The sequence below is a fragment of the Haliotis asinina genome, chromosome 7 (genome assembly GCF_037392515.1).
Source record: "Haliotis asinina isolate JCU_RB_2024 chromosome 7, JCU_Hal_asi_v2, whole genome shotgun sequence".
NCBI lineage: Eukaryota > Metazoa > Mollusca > Gastropoda > Lepetellida > Haliotidae > Haliotis > Haliotis asinina.
This window is the reverse complement of record NC_090286.1, coordinates 48526194-48546145: the sequence shown is the minus strand read 5'-3', so window position 1 is coordinate 48546145 and position 19952 is coordinate 48526194. Positions and strand designations below refer to the sequence as shown.

The 19952-nt window shown below is 41.6% G+C and overlaps 3 protein-coding genes across 3 annotated transcripts; 1 reads left to right on the top strand and 2 right to left on the bottom strand.

The window, feature by feature from the left end:
• Nucleotides 1-2436: 2436 nt before the first annotated feature.
• Nucleotides 2437-8452, bottom strand: LOC137290369 (toll-like receptor 4). Its single transcript, XM_067821257.1, has 2 exons — nt 8395-8452; nt 2437-6071 (listed from the first exon to the last, which is right to left on the bottom strand). Exons 1-2 carry the CDS (start codon nt 8410-8412, stop codon nt 3534-3536), a joined length of 2556 nt encoding a protein of 851 aa, XP_067677358.1. The 5' UTR covers nt 8413-8452; the 3' UTR covers nt 2437-3533.
• Nucleotides 8453-16023: 7571 nt separating this feature from the next.
• Nucleotides 16024-17493, bottom strand: LOC137292043 (uncharacterized; the record flags this gene model as incomplete). Its single annotated transcript, XM_067823594.1, has 2 exons — nt 17480-17493; nt 16024-17245 (listed from the first exon to the last, which is right to left on the bottom strand). Coding segments are annotated over exons 1-2 (1236 nt in total), but the record flags the coding sequence as incomplete, so codon positions are not given.
• A 40-nt stretch (nt 17494-17533) lies between these two features.
• On the top strand, nt 17534-19240 carry LOC137291816 (uncharacterized). Its single transcript, XM_067823352.1, has 3 exons — nt 17534-17617; nt 17762-17824; nt 18949-19240. The coding sequence occupies exons 1-3, from the start codon at nt 17553-17555 to the stop codon at nt 19178-19180; spliced, it is 360 nt and encodes a 119-aa protein (XP_067679453.1). The 5' UTR covers nt 17534-17552; the 3' UTR covers nt 19181-19240.
• Nucleotides 19241-19952: the final 712 nt, after the last annotated feature.

Genomic DNA, 19952 nt, shown 5'->3' with positions numbered 1-19952 from the left:
CAAGGGATGAGACACGATTCTTTGATGCAAGGAGCATAGTGGACATAATTTTAAGTGGCTGCCGACTGTTAACAGTCCGTGGGCCATGAGAACACGTATCCGTCCGACACGGCGTAGGATCTGCCAGGCATGGAACTATGTCATATCTCAGAATACAATATCAAAAACAGAAAGGGGAGCGTTTACAGATGCTAATGTCACTCTTCGACCCAGAGTTCCATGCGACAAGCATACTATGCTAAGTCATCATGGCACCGGAGTGTGGTGCCATTTTCTGAAATGTGACGAACAGAAAGTACTTGGGTATATTCGTGCTGCTTCATCAGGTGATGAATGGCGAGGTGATGATGGAGTACGAATAAATTCCGAAATGTAGCTGGGACGTTCCTGAATGCTTTCTGAACGACAAACAAACAAAACGCAAGGTGCGCGATGTCTTGTATCTGTGATCATGTGACATACACAAGCGAGACTGACATCTTCAGAGATGTATCATGCAATATACTCACAGTAATATACACAGAAAATATTACGAGCAAAGACCTGCATGAATATATACAAAGTATATACAAATATTTGCATAATTTGGTTTACGGAGAAAGTATTAATTATGAATGGAAACGTACAAAAGGCCAAGATATTACATTGTGAAAAACGCACGTGTACCAACCTACACATCTGTGTACTTGTAATGCACGACTACAAGATTTTCCAAATATTCAAACGCTCTGTAATGTGCACAGCTGTATGTCATGTACGCACTGAGCGAAGAAATCTTGCTTAAAGCCACACCAGGAATTTTGCAGTTATTCCAGCGAGCATTTACATGTTGAGGTAAAACGGCTTGTGTGGTCAGGCTCGCTGACTTTGTTGGCACGTCATTGTTTCCCAACTGCCTATATCGATGGTCATGATGTTCATCACTGGATCATGATCCAGACTTGGGTACTTACGGACCGCCGCCATATAGCTGGAATATTGCTATGTAATTTGTTAAACAACAGTGGCGAAACAACCGATAACCAAATACACCTTGATTTAACATGTACTGACATGGCAAGCACGCTATCTACTGCGGTCTACTGTTGGTCCCTCTCCGACCTGTACCGATTTTTTCGTGCATAATGTCTCGTCATTTGGAGAGAACCAGTCATCGAGGCCGTGGATGTCATCTGTTCAAATTCTGCCAACACATGTTCTCTACGATCTCCACAAGCGTGGCATTGTATGGTATCAGGATGTTACATAAAACTTGCACATCCCTACTCGTTGAAATGGAATTGTACTATCATACTGGAGCACTGATTGTTTAACCGTCTTGGAAACTGTACACACTATTTTCTAACAATATTATCAGTATTACAGTGACAGTGGCCCACAACATGTCATGATTATCAAAATTTTACAACACGATAATTTTAGCATGAAAGGAGCTAAATTAATTGTTGAAGTTACCTCCAATTGCATTTTTATGTTTCTAGTGTTGTTAGTTTTCCTCTTTGAAGACCTCAGAGTTAACGTATTTTACAACATCTTCTAGAAACCTACATTTTTCTGATTTTCAGAGTGATAGAAAAGTGTGAGCAAAAGCGTGACCCATCCCAATTTTTTCACCACATATGAAGCGAGTAAATTAGAATGTACACCTAAAAAATTGTGGTGGGTCACGCTTTTGCTCACATCAAAATCTTTAAAAAAGTACATTTTTTCGGTTTATGAAATTGCCCCATACAACATCTCAAAAAATAAACATTGACATAAACTAACATCTTTAAAAACAATCCATCACATTTACACATCTGTGCCATGATACATTATATTTTGAATGGTTTTGTGCTCTAAAATACACATATCAAACATCGTTATTAAAATTTTCAATATCATATTAGGCACTCAACAAGGCAGATTTATGAGAGGTAAACATTGGTGTTTGGTTGATGTTCTCTGCTAGAAAAGTAAGACGTTGTCTGAAGATTTTCAAAATATGATCAAGCAGTACTGTAAAGGTGAAAATCTTTGTTATTATGTACAAATTTGATCATAGTTTTTCTATCATCTGTGTTTCAGACATCTTTGAGTCACCTGTCACTGTCAAAATAACACTGTCATTCAACAGGATTGCCATGTATACATATAAACATATGCATTTTCCAAGAACTTATGTACCTTGATGTTTCCAATGACATATTAGATTTCATTTAACCAAAATGACTACACTTAACTGTATGAAAAGGATGTTTTAGCTAGAATAAGAACATTGTATCAAGGTCTAGCAGGTGATGAACACAAGCAGACGTCAAGTCATACATAGTTGTAAAGTGTAATATATAAGCTTAAATTCACATTGGGAGGCAAAGGGATATGTAGCCTAATGGTTGCAATAGTGGACGGTTCGTTTCTTTTGTTATCAGACATGCAGGTTCAAATCCATGTAACTTTTCTTTCTTTTTTTCAAAGTTTGTTTATCAAGCCTACATTGTTTAACTAAACTGTTTCACATCAAATCCAAATATTGTAATTGTTTTCCTTAAGTTTGGTAATCTATGTTACAACACTGGTGAAACAAGCTTTAATTAACATCATGTAAATCTTTCCTTAAGACACTGACCATTCACCTTTTCAAGTCCGTCTAGTGGCCCAAATATTTTGTTTCCAATATTTTAAATTCATATTTTATACATTTTGATCTACTTTAGGTTTATACACTTTTAAATACTGCAGTTCTTGAGAGTGAATCAGATACTGAGATTGATGACTGTGTGAATGAAGAGTAATAATGTATGTTTTACATCTTTAAGTGGATAAGTTGTGAATAATTACTCTGTGAAGTCTTTTGAATACTGACTTTAACATGTGCATGGTGTTAATATGAACCTGCACTGACAATGAAATTTCACACGAAATGGGCCCCTTTGAGGTCAAGACCTGTGATTTTTAGTGCAAAATGGTTGGCTATTGCAATAACATATGATGATTGAGATGGTGACTGTATATTTGCTAAAACTGGTGGTAAATACTGACTCCACTTACTTGTTAGAATGAAGCTGTGCCCAAAATGTAGCTTCACCCAAAACAGGCAACATGATTGTGATCATGCTTACATGTTGTAAAATTGACCCATGGATTACATTTGCAAAGATTGCTGTGAATAATGACTGAGTTTGGGGGACACAATTGGCAAGTAATTGAATTAACAATGTTTTGCAACCCTAATTGGGCCCCTTGAAGTTAAAACATTATTACTGACATTGACATGTTTTTCAGCATGACTACCTGTCGTAAAACTGCTGTAATATGTATGTAAATAAAATAACAGTTGTAAATAAGCCATTATGGCACAATGATATTTCAGACTTGTTATTTTTCATGGGAACTGATAAAACCCATTTTGGGCCCCTCTGCAGAAAAATTACACCTCAGAACATATAAAATATAGCATTTTTATGCAAAGCTAACTTGTCTCTAAACAAATAACATGTTTTCAGCCAATTTTGTTAGTGGGCCAAAAACCACCCTTATCATACCTTGTCCTTTCACGCTCTGAGCCCCCTTTTCAAGCTATGCCAAAACACATCATTCCCTTCCACGTCATCCGTGAACTCGACGTACGAGTCCTTTCTCATCACCTCCACTATATCCACGGGAAGATCCTTCACAGGAATATCCTCCATCAACACAATCAGCAAGGTGTTCCGTCCAGTGTAGATACTTTCCATCTTGGCCATCTCTAGCTCGTATCTACACCAGTGACTCTTCAGAAAGTTCCTGGTCAGGATCACCACGGTTTTTCTGCTGGTACTGATGGCTTTCAGGATGTTGGCAGCAATGGCTTCTCCTGGAAGGAAGTCTCTGTGGTGGATACACAGACTCAAGCCGTTCTTGTCTTCAAGCACCTGCCGCATTTCGTTCACAACGAATCCGCGGTCCTCGTCAGCATACGAAATGAAGGCATCAAATTCGAAGTTGTGCTCCACATCCGGAGCAGGGAGGTACCCGCGGTGTCGATTTCTCATTACGTAATACAAATATCTGAGCTTCCACCTGTATCTGAACAAAATACCTGCCAGCGACAGAGCCATTACTAACACCACAATGGTGAGGATTCCTATCATTAATCCTACATATGAAGCACAGGACTTTTCAAGCTGAAGGACGATATATCGTAGGTTAGTCAGATTCATACTCTTACCATTAAAGATGCATTCCAATTCTTGCATGTTAACAAAGCTGTTTGAATTCTTATTTATCCATTGCAGTGATTTTAAAGTCAGACAATTACATTTCAAGGAATTCCCTTGAAAATCAACTCTCAGGTGTTTGTTGTTCAGCTGCTCAATTTGCGATGCCAAACTTATTGGAAAGTCAACAAATATGTTGTGTGAGATGTTCAGAGTGGTTAAATTATGCATATTTTCAATAGTAGCGTTCCATGATACGAGATCGTTGTAACTAAGGTCTAAAGACTTGAGTGACTTTAATAAAATGAAATTAGACATTGTCAGATCATGGATTTTGTTATCTGTCAAATCTAGATGTTCCAAACTACTAAGGTTAAACTGGAGATCCTTCATTGGGTAACCGAGAAAATTTGTCCCCAGTTTTAGCGTCTTCAGTCTACTGACGCTTTCAAAAATTGAATTATTTACATAGTCACAGAAATTGTGAGAGAGGTCTAAGTATTCAAGACTTTCAAAACCTCTGATTGGTCCTTCCCATTTTGTAAACAGATTATGAGACAGATCAAGTTTCTTTAAGTTGGAACTGCAAAATTGCACATTCCTTATATGGAAGCTGAATTTGGAGTTGCTGAAATTGGCAAATGTAAGCTTCTGAGGTAGATGAAATAAACAGCCTGATTGGTTCAAATTTAGCCCAGAATCCCACCGTTTTCTGGCTACATGTGCAACGATTTCATGTGAAATACCTGAAATGCGTTCTATCTTATCAGAAGAGAAACAGGTTGGCTCTTTTCTAAAGTATTGTAGATGCATGCTGTTTGCATTCCGACGAAACAGATCAGCTGTTGAAGTTCCCTGTCCTGAAACATCTGCCCATTCAACCTCTGCCAGTGCCTGACCCGTAAGAACATATGGACCAAACAGGAATAAATTTTTTCTGCCTGAAAGTCTCTTTAGGTGAGGCAGAAGCGTAGGTACACCCATGTCAAGTACTTCTATACGATTGTCATCAATGTGCAGTTCTTCTAATCTTATGTATTTAAGAGAAGCAAAGTCTTTGCATTCTAGAGCAATTCCTGTTCCACGATGTCTGTGTAGCCGATTTGCTTTCAGAATCCCAACCGTTTTGTTTCTAAGTCCATACATTGCTTGACCAAGGTGAATCAGTCCAAGGTCCACATTGTCAGAAACATCAATGTAGCGTATGTTATTGTTCAAGGCTGCAAAGGAAGACCGCTCTATGTAACTGATTCCACAATTAACTAGAGAAAGATTTTGCACGCTTGGCAAGTAGGTAAAACTGTCATTTCGGACTGTGCCAATATCACAGGTTCCCTCCAGAATTAGTGACGTGAGCCGAGTGAGATTCTTGAAGGCTTTTCCAAATACGAAGTTTTCCAAACCATCTATGTGTAGCTCCAATAAGTTGGTGAGGTCACCGAACACGGTGTCAGGATAATTGTAGCCTCTGTTGCAGTCAGTGTTCCCTTGGAGAAACAATTGTTGTAACATCTTCTGGTTACTGAAGAGTCCAACAGGATAGGATCGATTGGACAATGACAGCTGGTTATGTTGAATGTCCAATATCTGCAAACGTATCAAATGCTGAAAGACATCTCGGTCCAGAAATGTAAGTCTATTGTATGATATATTCAGTGCTCTAAGGTCTCCGTAGGCATCAAAGGATGTCCTGATCAGCTTATAAATTGAGTTGTGAGAGAGATCTAGAGTTTGGATTCCTTTAGGCAGGGTTTTCGGGACGGCGGTAAGGTTTCTGGAGGAACAGTTCACGTGTGTTTCCGAGCATGTGCATGGTTCACACGAGTCGAGATCACCACGCTCACTACCAACAGCAGCGGCTCCAGAATGCACAAGGAATGTTATCAGCATCATCTGAAAAACATATTTCATTCACATAAAAAACTATTATATTACTTTCACACTGTAAATACTTCAAAATCAAAATCACAATAACCAACAACCAAACAGTTGCCATAAATTACGACGGTCCCTTAGTGATTGACTTAATTGCATACCCCAGTACCCTAACAGTCACTAGACTCAGCGGAATACCCATTCAGATGCGAATATCTGAATTGTGTGACACAGGACTTTACCTCCAGTTTCATCTCTACTTCTTCCATTTCCTGCACATTCTTAATTCGCACTGTTTTGCAGATACATGTAGTTTGTCCAGTCCCTTAATCGTGTTGTCGCATTAATACTTGTGACGTCATTAGGCCGACTACTTACCGCCTACACCTAGCGTAACCCTCCGCACAAATGTTTCCGTTACAGCTGTTGATGGTGGCCATTAAAACTTGATAGGGCGTATGAACATCTAAATCACATTTAGGAAAGTAGTCAGTCATAATGAGAGCCATGGACGGGCCTATCACTGTCTTGGAGTTCACCCTCACACGTTCTTTCCATACCAGCTTTTCCATTGTTTTCTTGCCAACATGTGTCAACAGCATACTCAACCAAATTAAACACTTGGCACTTCTTAAATTGAATCCAATAATGAAACCAGTGTGTGCATTATAATAAAAATGATACGCGTCACAGTGTTTTAACCGGTGCGAACTTGCATGAAACTGAGCAGAAATCAATAACGAGTGAGTGAGTGAGTTGAGTTTTACGCCGCACTCAGCAATATTCCAGCCATATGGCAGCGGTCTGTAAATAATCCAGCCTGGACCAGACAATCCAGAGATCAATAGCATGAGCATCGATCTGCACAATTGGGAACCAATGACATGTGTCAGCCAAGTCAGCGAGCCTGACCACTCGATCCTGTTAGTCCCCTCAACAAGGATAGTCGCCTTTTATGGCAAGCATGGGTTGCTGAAGGCCTACTCAACCCCGGGGCCTTCACGGGTCCAGTCAATAACGAGGGCGACCATTTCCCCGTGATGAGGTCAGGTCAGGTCAGGTCAGATGAGGTGAGGTCGGGTGAGGCGAAATCTGTGTCAACGTGATTCAATGTTATTCGAGATATAGAAACACTACAAGGAAGTACCACATTAGCTCGGCATTCCAGCGGCATACATTGAAAATGTAACTTGCTTGTAAGCAGGATACACTGAAAATAATAGAAGAGTGCTCAGGAACTCAGAAAACGTCATTTATAGCGCTAGCTCATGCCACTTTTAAGCATGAATACCCCACTCAGACATTCTATACTGACTCTGAGCCGACAAGTCCTTGTTGTACCCAATAATGTTGATGACCCAGACAGGGATTAAACAAGTACCATATTTCAACGTGATTTGGTGTGACGCCATTTAACCATTAAGCCAAGCCACCACTCTTAACACTCAAACGTTCCCATTGGTGAGCGAGTGTTAGATAGCCAAAGCTTTAGCAAGAGCTGATTCGTCTTCCAAGCTGAACCCAAGTTTTCGAGACCAGGAAACGTAGAAGCCAGTACATGACATCACCAACGGCGTTTGGGACCGTTCATAATTTATGGCTTGGGGTGATAATGATTTTTATGGCGAGGCATGTACAATGTGACTGAAACTCCCACTAAAATGTGTGCACAAAGTAAGTGACGCAACTGCCTGCAATGAACAAAATCAATGCCACCCCCCACCCCCATAATTTGTAAGCATAGTTTTAAATTGCTACGGTGTAGATAAATTGATGACACCCCCACCCCCATTCTACATGCACACAAAATTGATGTCTCCCCTACCGATAAAATCATCATCATATCATCATATAGACACACAGATTCTCCTGTACGACAATCAGATGTAAACTACCGAAGTCAGTAATCCCCTCGTCCATCTCCCCTACAAAAAAAACACAACACTGCTCTGTCCCTGCAACCGATTATCCAACGTTAAGCCAAGCCATGGCACGATCACTGATTTGCGAGTTGATTTCTTACTGACCTCGCGAATGTCATGCTTTTTCCTATTTGTGCTGAATTACTACGGTTATATCCGACCGCGGAGGTGAGAATGTGACCCCTCAAGACGTACAGTTCTGTCCACGGAACTTCATCAATTTTTTCACGACGAAGGGACCTTTCTAACAGTCTACATACCATTGTCATGTGTATATATGGCACAACCAGAAACTCAAAAAAAGTATCTCGGTCACAGTTATGAACAATAATACAGTTGTGAAGTTTCTAATTTTTTTAGTGAATGATAATTATAAAATGACCACAGAAATCATCCACGAGTAGCCACAGTAGCCTTACCTTCTGTACAGTAGCCATGACTGCGATACACCTGAAACAGAGCTGCGTCCAGCTCTTTACAGTTGCTATTATCATACAGCTGAATAAGGTAACCCGTCGCACAGTCTTGGGTGAATACAGTCGCTCGTAAAGCAGGAAGGAAGGAGTCACTCGGGCGTACACGTACTTCTTGAGTTACATCCCCCTTTTGTGTGTTGCTCGTTACGTCCATTATAAAATGTCCAAATTAAAATTTTCATCGTGACTAGTGATATTCAGAGGGGTTGGATGCGGTAGTTCGCCATGAGTCGTCATATAGCACTAACTCGTGTAAAATGGCTCTGTATTCAATTAAAATTATGAGAGATATTACTCGCTACATATCACGCCAAACATTGTGAGGAAAGATGGGCTCTTTCAAATCTCGTAATATCATTCAAGAGAAAAAAACCCATTTCACTGAGTGTTTGATGTAAAAATATTCCGGCTATGTGGAGGCGGACTATAAATATAGCATGAGCATCGATCTACATATGGGATAAGACAACAAGCCTTATCACCCATCCGCTCTAACCCGAATCTGAATAGGTGTGATGTAAGGGAGTCTGTTACACTCTTCTTCAGGACTTGCCAGGTTTAACAAGCGTTAACCGTTGTGGCCACACCCCCATCTTGCAAACGGGACGACTTGGATGCCAACAAGGCGCTGTTCTTTGTGGTTCCACTCTACAATATATGATCCGCCAAGTTTTCAAGTTGACGTTGATGCCAAGCACCCCAACGCCAAAGAAGGAAGGAAATCAAGACTAAAAACAGGAAACTGGGACGATTACTTATCTTGGTCCGACGCTGTGTGTATCATTGTTGTCTGTTTGTAATATACTATTCAAAAAAAAGAAACGCATAGGCAGTATGTTTATTTCAAAAGAAAGTGTGTACTGTCCGTATCATAATATTGACAAAATATCCTTCAATATTTGTTACTGGTACTTCTAGTTTACATCTGACATCCATGAACAGGACGTCTGTAAAAAAATGTTGACTTTGATGAACTGTTTTTAGAAAAATCAGGAAAACATCGGCGCAACGCAACATGCGAATTTTTGCACGTGCATGTTGAGCATGGAAATCACGCACTAAACGACTATGAAACGACAGAGGCTTTTGGAAAATGACATTCGTTTAGATGACTTTGGAAGAACTTTCAACATGCCACGTCTTGATGCTGCAACCAGAAACATCGCCATCGGAAGACTGCAGGCCGGAGAGTCACAATCCTCTGTTGCCAGACGTCTGAACCATTTCACGGCTTGTCACCCGCTTCAACCAGACTGGTTCAGCGAATGACCGTCGGCGATCAGATAGACCACGAGTGACCACGCCAGCTCAGGATAGCTACATCCGGGTCCTTCACTTACGTGATCGCACATCTACGGGTGATGGCACTGTAGCTAGGATACCAGGACTGAGGAGGATATCGGGACAAACGGTGAGGAACAGGTTGAGGGAACATGGACTTCGAGCCAGAAGACCATACGTCGGCAACGTCCTACGCGGTGTTCACCCCGCCAATCGACTCCGTTGGTGTAACAACGTAATGAGATAGGACTTACGCAACTGGTGCAGAGTTTGGTTCAGCGATGAGTCCAGGTTCGTGCTGCAAAGACGTGAGTTTACAGGCGCGTCAATGAACGTTACGCTCCCAACCGCGTACGTCAAGTGGACCGATTTGACGAAGAAAGTGTCATGATGTGGGCAGAGATATCCTACACTGATCGTAAGAATCTGGTCCATGTTCAGGGGAATTTGGCAGCAGTGCGCTACAGAGACACAATCCTGCAACCACACCTCCTGCCTGCCATTAACGTCCAACGTAAACTTTTTTCAGCAGGATAACGTCCGCCCGTATACTGCACGTGTTACAAGGGATTTTCTTCCAGCCAACAATGTGAATGTGCTCCCTTGGCCCTCTCGATCACCTGATCTCAACCCTATTGAGCACCTATGGGATGAGCTGGATCGACGTCTCCATCAAACAACAACCTCAAACGTTGCAAGCACTGGCTGCATGTCTGCAGGAGGAGTGGCAAAGGATCCCCCAGGCGGTTATCCAAAGACTCATTCAGTCCCTGACTCGGCGTGTGAGAACTGTCATTCGTGCACGTGGTGGCCATAACAGATACTTTCCCTTTAACACCGACGAATAATGTAAAGGCCTAAACTCATCTTCTTGATCGCTGTTTCTAGGCAATGAACTCCCCTAAGCCAGTGTAAAAAATCATTCTAGAAAGATCCTTTTTCGCATTGTTATTGATGATTGAATATAAAACATTTTGTCACAAAAAACTGGGTTATGCGTTTCTTTTTTTAATAGTATATGTCGATATATAACATGCGTAACATCACCTGTACGTCAAGCATATATATGTGCTGGATTAAGACGATTTTAAATAGACTGAACTGTATACAAATCACATTTCAGTTACCTGACGAAAGTTTGCAGCAATGTAGAATTTGAGAAATGTTAACAATGACGCAACTTGGTGATATTTTCAAAAGCACATGTGGTGAAACGGTCGAGCATAGTCTATAAAGTTACATTTTGATAGTGTCACTGATAATCACGGATTAAATGTACCTCTCGTATTGAACAACGCTTTCCTCCCATAAACTAACGACCTGACATTTAATGAGAGTGTAGGTGAAAGTGACAAGGACTTAACCAGGCCAACCTTCCATAGTGTTATCTTCATAGGGTGTAATAAATAATGCAGCCTGACGTTTACAGTGGGTTCGTGTTTGGTTATTCGTCTTTCGAACAACGAATAGCCTGCTAGCAGCCGGTTCCTTATTCAAATGCTCTACATGAATATCTATAGTAGTGCTGTCATAGACACCATAAACTCATGTAATAAAACATTGCGGGATCCATTCACATGCGCACCAAATGCGCATGAGGTATTCCATTATACAGAACCCCTGAACAGGGATAATCTACTACAATAATCTCTATATAGGCTCCCTGCTCTGAACAACGAAAAACTAACCAGCACTGGGCATTCGTAACTACTCGTCTCTTTCCGTGACCTACATCCGGCTTGGCGGAATGACACGAGTAGTTACGAATGCAGCACTGGGTTTGTTATTCAATGTATGCCTATCAGTTCTATCACTTATGAGATAACAAATATGACATACCGTATTTGCATAGATTTGGTGTTCCGTTATTCATCTTATGAATAACGAATAACGTGCTAGCAACGGGTTATTCATACGCTCTACATGGAATATCTACAGTAGCGTTGTCATATTACACTGAAACTTAATAAAAGATCCTGTGGGATCCGTTCACAGGTGTACCAAATGCGCATGTGTTTAATTATACAGAAATATACCCAAAACATCCAAACTGACCATACCCGTAAAGGTCCAGGGGTAGAATAGGCCTTCAGCAACCCATGCTTGCCATAAAAGGCGACTATGCTTGTCACAAGAGGCGACTAACGGGATCGGGTGGTCAGACTCGCTGACTTGGTTGACACATGTCATTGGTTCCCAATTGTGCAGATCGATGCTCATGTTGTTGGTCACTGGATTGTCTGGTCCAGACTCGATTATTTACAGACCGCTGCCATATGGCTGGAATATTGCTGAGTGCGGCGTAAAACTAAACTCACTCACTCACTCACTCTGTTCTCATTCTCATTGAAAATACTGTTTGGTTAACTCGATACTTTTGTCTGAAATAGTAATGATCACTGAAAGGTGTAACTAGTACAATAAACCTTTCCATAGAGTAGATAATGAGTGAGTGAGTTTAGTTTTACACCGGACTCAGCAATATTCCGTAGAGTAGATAGACTAGTTGGATTTAGTTTCTTTAATTATATATTATTCCTAAGTAAAATGTCTGTGAAAATCCGACTGATCGTTGTTATCGACCAATGACACACTCAAAGACAAACAGCCCAAACAGTAAATCTTGGTGACGTTTAGAATCAATTACTGGACAACCCTAAGTAACCAACAACTACTTGGAGACATATTAGAAGATCTTACTTACACTCAGTGATATTGCTAGACATAAACGAAATGAGGAAGCCAGTACGGTTCAGGGTGTCGTAATTCAAAATAACAGAATAACTACCCAGAATAACTACACAACAGCGGTACACCAGGTTAGGGACAACGGTACACCAGGTTTGGGACAACGGTACACCAGGTTTGGGATAACGGTACACCAGGTTGGGACAACGGTACATCAGGTTTGGGACAGTGGTACATCAGGTTTGGGACAACGGTACACCAGGTTTGGGATAACGGTACACCAGGTTTGGGACAACGGTACATCAGGTTTGGGACAACGGTACATCAGGTTTGGGACAGTGGTACATCAGGTTTGGGACAGCGGTACATCAGGTTTGGGACAACGGTACACTAGGTTTGGGATAACGGTAGACCAGGTTTGGGATAACGGTACACCAGGTTTGGGACAACGGTACACCAGGTTTGGGATAACGGTACACCAGGTTTGGGACAGTGGTACATCAGGTTTGGGACAGCGGTACACCAGGTTTGGGACAGCGGTACACCACGTTTGGGACAGCGGTACACCAGGTTTGGGACAACGGTACACCAGGTTTGGGACAGCGGTACACCAGGTTTGGGACAGTGGTACATCAGGTTTGGGACAGCGGTACACCAGGTTTGGGACAGCGGTACACCAGGTTTGGGACAACGGTACACCAGGTTTGGGACAGCGGTAGACCAGGTTTGGGACAACGGTACACCATTAGGATGAAGCTGATGTGTTAATTTCAGTCGATGTGATATACACTCATTACACAAAACTAATGAAATAGATATATTTGTTATCTTACATGCATACGAATATACCTTGAATATCGAACCAGCGCTGGTTAGTTTTTCGTTATTCAGAATATGCTAAATACCTAAATACCCCACGCACATTTATACACATGTGAATTGATCCCGCTCTGTTTTATTACGAAAGTTTCAGTTGGCATTGTGTAAGACAGCACCACTATAGATATTTAATATGATTGATGGGAATACATTGAATAACGAACTCGGAACTGGTAAGTTTGTCGTTATATAGAATATGCGAAACACATCATGCACAGGTCGTACACCTGTGAATGGATCCCACAATCTTTCATTTCATGAGTTTTATGTATTTATATTAAGCACTACTATAGATATTCCATGTAGAGGGTCTGAATAACGAACCGGCTGCTAACACGTTATTCGTTATTCGAAAAATAAATAACGAAATACGAGCCCGCCGTTAAGTTCAGGCTGTTAATAAATAACAGACGACAGGCGGATCCATAGGGGGTTGCAAAGGTGAAAATGAAGTGTGAACTTCCTCTTTTTCCTATTTTTGTCCAGTGTAGGTAATTCAGAGAACATCAGGTTTTGGGCAACTACGAATGGAAAGAACAACGTACACGTATACAGAACTTCACAGCTATGTGAATGTGGACAAAGTGTGGGACAATACGTTTGTACAGGTACCGAATGATATCCGTTCAAAGATTTGGAAAACGAAATTTGCCAATATTGAAATGCTCTATCTGTCCACAGGCATCTTATCAGGAACGTGTTTTGTATATTGGCACTTTGAAAGACCTACATTCAATTCTTTACAAAAAATACATGACGGAGAGAAACATTTTGGCACTTCATTTTGGCCAGGTTACGCTTTTCTGCCAGATGAACAAAGTAAGAAATCTAATAGTGCGAGGGGAAATTCGTATAAATTGGTTTTAAAATACATACCATATCAATTCTAGAGTGATTCCATCAGCAGCACCATTGACAAATTGTAAAGAAGGTGTCAAGGGGGAAATCCACAAGCAATATTCCTGGTCAGTTGTCAATTCCTTTTCTTCTGTAAATGAATTATTACAGGAACAAGGAAAACATATGAAATGAGCATTTGTTATTTGTTCGCTCTAGAAAAAAAAAGAAAAAAAGTTTTAACTCTTTGGATGGCGAAAGAGGAAGGAATTTGCTAATTTGACACAGGTTAAGCTTCCAATCGCCTCTTGATGCGGAAGTAATATAGTATTCCCAGAAATTATTGAGAATCATGTTGCGTCATGTAACTCATCACGTTTATTAACTTCTGGCGTTTTACTTACATAAACATGTTAAAACATCATCCTTTTACAGTCTCAGTCTTGTTTTAGTACTTTGTTAGACCTCCTCGCTCAGCAATGCATGCCTGAATACGCCTAGGCACACTACCCATCAAAGTTTGTAGGTAATCGTGTGACAGGGTATCCCAATATTGGACCACCTCGGCCTTCATATCTTCAATATTTCTCAGTCCCTTTTGGTTTATTCTGTCCTTCATGACTCCCCACACATTCTCAATTGGGTTTAGGTCTGGGCTGTAAATGGGCCAGTCTAAAACTTGAACATTTTCGCCCGACAACCACTGTTTTGTGTAGCGCGCAGTGTGTTTTGGGTCATTATTATGCTGGAAAATCCAATCATCTTCATACCATGTTTGTGCTGTCGGAAGAAGGTGACCATTTAGAATGTCAACGTATCTTTCTTTTGTCAAGTTTCCCGTGAAAACACACAATGGCGTCACTCCGCGAGCCGATATGCCACCCCACATGTGAAACATCGGGCTATGTTTTGGTCGCTGGTAGATAGGTTTGATAGTATCTTTGGTCCAAATTTTCACACAATTAGGGAAAAGCCAAACAGAACTTTCATCCGAAAAGAAGACATTATCCCAATCTTGATTTTCATGAGCCCGACACCAGTTTAAACGTTTTTCCTTTTGTGCATCTTTCATCAACGGCGAGGGAATTCCACGTTTTTTCACCCAATTAAGTCTCTGTAATTCCTGCCTAACTGTTTCATTGCATACCTGAGGACTTCCTCTGCTAATCATTTCATTTCTGATGTTCTCAACACTTTTCAATTTGCCCCTACTCACAATCTGCCCAAGTCTTCGGCGATCCACAACACTGAATTTCCTAGGTCGACCTCCCCCTGCTTTGTGCTCTATCCCGGTTCCTGTTTGAATATTCTTCAAAGTTCTGTATACTGTAGACAGAGGAATACCATGTCTACAAGCTAACACTTTAGCATCAGCCTCACCCCTTTCAAAATCATCTAGAATGAGCTTTCTTTTCTCTCTTGCTGTAAATTCTGCCACACAGGAAGCCGTCTGCTCGGACAAGGGAGATAACTCTTGACGTAATGAGCTGCCTTCTAAGCCTTCAAGAGTTGTCTCCCTTATTTAGTATGCTTAGTGCATAGTGAAAGCCCTTTTTCCAATCTTAGCATCATTAGAAAAAAAACAAAGATTTTCTCAATAATTTCTGGGAACACTGTAGTAGTTGAAGTAGGTGTCGTAGTAGTAGCAGCAGCAGCAGCAGTAGTTCTTGTATTAGTCGGAGTAGTGGTAGTAGTAGTAGTAATAGTAGTACTTCGTGTTCTGCTACTGCTGCTGCTGCTACTACTACTACTGCTGCTGCTGCTACTACTACCACTACTACTACTGCTGCCACTGCTGCTGCTACTACTACTACTACTACCACTACTACTGCTGTTGCTGCTACTACTACTGCTGCTGCTACTACTACTACTGCTGCTGCTGCTGCTGCTACTACTACTGCTGCTGCTGCTGCTGCTACTACTACTGCTGCTGCTACTACTACTACTACTACTGCTACTGTTGCTGCTACTACTACTACTGCTGCTGCTGCTACTACTACTACCACTACTACTACTGTTGCTGCTACTACTGCTGCTGCTGCTGCTACTACTACTGCTGCTACTGTTACTACTACTACTGCTGCTGCTGCTACTGCTACTGCTGCTACTACTACTGCTACTACTACTACTGCTGCTGCTGCTACTACTACTGCTGCTGCTACTGCTACTACTACCACTGCTGCTGCTGCTACTACTACCACTACTACTACTGTTACTACTACTACTGCTGCTGCTGCTACTACTACTGCTGCTGCTACTACTGCTGCTGCTGCTGCTACTACTACTGCTACTACTACTACTGCTGCTGCTGCTACTACTACTGCTGCTGCTACTACTACTACTACTACTGCTACTGCTGCTGCTACTACCACTCCTACTACCACTACTACCACTGTTACTACTGCTGCTACTGCTACTGCTACTACTACTACCACTACTACTACTGCTGCTGCTACTACTACTGCTGCTGCTACTACTACAACAACAACTACTACTACTGCTACTGTTGCTGCTGCTACTAGTTCTACTACTACCACTACTACTGCTGTTGCTGCTGCTACTACTACTACTACTGCTGCTACTGCTACTACTACTGCTGCTGCTGCTACTACCACTGCTGCTGCTACTACTACTGCTGCTACTACTACCACTCCTACTACCACTACTACCACTGCTACTACTGCTACTGCTACTGCTACTGCTACTACTGCTGCTGCTGCTGCTACTGCTACTGCTGCTACTACTACTGCTACTGCTGCTACTGCTGCTACTACTACCACTCCTACTACCACTACTACCACTGCTACTACTGCTACTGCTACTACTGCTACTGCTACTGCTGCTACTACTACTGCTACTGCTGCTACTGCTGCCACTCCTACTACCACTACTACCACTGCTACTACTGCTACTGCTACTACTGCTACTACTACTGCTACTGCTGCTACTGCTACTGCTGCTACTACTACTGCTACTGCTGCTACTGCTACTGCTACTGCTACTACTGCTGCTGCTGCTGCTGCTGTTATAATCACTACGACTACATGTTACGACTACCACTTCTACTTCGACCACTGTCGGCAGCGTGGTACGTCGACCAAACAATAATCTGGTATCGCAAAAAGAATTAACGGTTTACGTGAAATCCCCATGTTTAAGTTTATTTATTCTTTAATTGTCACTTCAAATGAAACCTTTTGTGCGCAAAATATACATACAGTTCCTAAGTTAGTTTTCGGGATTCTAGAGTGGGAAGCTGGCTGGAAATTTTTTTATGCTATTCGATATTCAGAGAAACCATCGACTTTTCTGTGTCACATTTTTAACTAGGGGAAACACTGACATGGAACATGCCATGCAGCACAATCTATGACGGAATAGGAAGTCGTTTGTGTGAAACGACAGACGGCACCAAAATGGCGATGAGATTGCTTTGGGCTGTTGTGTTAATCACACTGTTGCCTTTCTTGGCGTCACAGAGGTAACTGAGATTCAGTTTCAATAATTCTCAACTGATTGATGTTTTAACTTTTTAGGTTTCGTTTGAACAGTTGACGTTTCTTGACGTGAAGCGTTAGATGATGTCAGTCTGTGAATGACAATGTTATCTCTGTGTTTGTGACAGACACGACGAAAGACGTGGGGCCCTGTCGTATGTGGTACACAAGGGATGCTTGTATATGGCTCAGTAAGTGAACTTGTTTACATATTAACTGGAGCATGTCGTGCTATGACATGTGCCCCATTCAGCGCTGGTCTCTGGGGCTTCATAGTAAATGTAATATGTGACACAAAAAAGAGGAATGTTCCTAGAAATAATACTCTGCAAAATAAGAAACGCAAATGTAGAAAAAATCGAAATGTCTGGTATCTGAGATTTTTCTGATTTTCAAACAGAAAAGGGAATTTCTGCGATATCGGGAGTGCTTTGTGCATGTGTAATGAAGTATGGTCTAAAATACTGAAAATGCCGCGGGGGAATCGCAACCACATGGGAGAGAGTGTGGGGTCAAACACATCAACATAATTTTGGGGCTATGATAACGATGCCTTTTTAATCGATGCTGTCGTGAACAGTAGTGTCCACTTGCACAGTAGTGTCCAGGTGCACAGCAAATGAAAAGTGAAAACAGTGCCGTACGAGATATTGATACAGGACCTTCATGACATTCGATTGTTTCATGTGTGGTGGATCAAATTTGATCAGTGACAATAACTGACCAAATCTGTACAAACTGTTATGATCAGCTGATTGTGTATATGATACATACAGTATATATCTGAATATTTTGGCAGTATTTGTGCGCAGTATATATTTATGACGTTCCCTCGCTATACGCCTGCCATACATTGTCCACAGAAGGGTCAATAATCCTGGGTGCTCTCGGTCCATGACACACGGATTCAAAGAACTTGGTATTACCCGAAGTGGCATGTATCCCCAGTTATAGTCGTCAAAGTGTGAAAGATCAGTGAGACTAGCCCAACATAAAACATCATAAGTAAAGAGACCTGATTCCTGGAAACCAAAGAATGTCGTTTTTTATATATCACTAATGTTACACTTGCCTGTTGAGATACACGTCACATGAGAATTCGAAACCGACATTCAGTTTCATGTGCAAAGTCGTCGAAACTTTATGGCGATGAAACACTGTTCGTATTCGTTTTTAACCATACCAGATGCTTTTGTAAGTAAGGCAGCTTTTGACTGAAGGATGCCCTTGATAGAAATAGGACAACCACGCAGTAAATAACTTACAAGGCGTATATCATACTTTGAGTACGGTACCAAATCTCCTTTCTTTATAGTTATGTTCGTGACAACTACCCAGTGCTGGAGGCGACCCACGACACCAGTGTTGGCGGGCGGACCAACTGGGTAGACTGGGCTCGGGATATAGCCGGGGCGTCCTACCTACCAGACGAGCTACTGCATGGTCTCCTCGAGTGCGGCCGGGGCTACACGTTCTTCGCCCTGTCAGCCTCTCAGGCCCTGATAGCGGAACATAACATGTCGTTGCCTCTTATACCAGGAAAATAAACACACAAGAAGAATAAAGTATTGAAATTACTGCTCTTATGTAGCAGTTGATAATTACAGTATATCCCAGTGGTTAAAATGTTCCAAAGGAGCGGGTTCGATACCCTACATCAGTACGAAGTCTGAAATCCATTATCGTGTACGCTGAAAGTGTTTGGTCTTCTCCAGTGTTATGTGCTATGCGTGAGACTGAGAAATGATCGTCGCTTAGGCCAATGTATTTCAACTATACTCTTTTAAAAAGTAGGGTAACCTGAACTTTGAACTCTGGTAGAAAGTAAACCCATTGAGGAACGTTACAATGACATTCATCTCGTGTATGCAGCATCATTTCATGTTATCACCACACGCAAACGCAATGCATGGCAAGCACGTGCACAACGTGGGAGCCGCATACACGTGCATGGGGTGTCATTATGAATCTTGATGTTTTTCAGGCAGGTCGATAAAAACCCGTAGATCACTGGGTTTTTTTCGATAATTTTCTTGCATCTGTGAAAGGTCAGAGTTTTCAGGGTCAAATCACACACTACTGACTGAAAATTGTGAACCTGAAATTTTCATGCCATACTCCAGTCGCCTAACAAGGAGGGTAGTGAACGAACATCTTTGCTTTGAATGAAATCCATGTGGTGATGCATTCTCAGAACAGCCATTATCATTGTATCAACAAGGATTCAATCCCATATGTCTCCCAATTTCGACAATCGTACATTGAAAGTACAGTTCCCCTACTTTTTTTAAGAGTATATATATATATATAACTATGTGC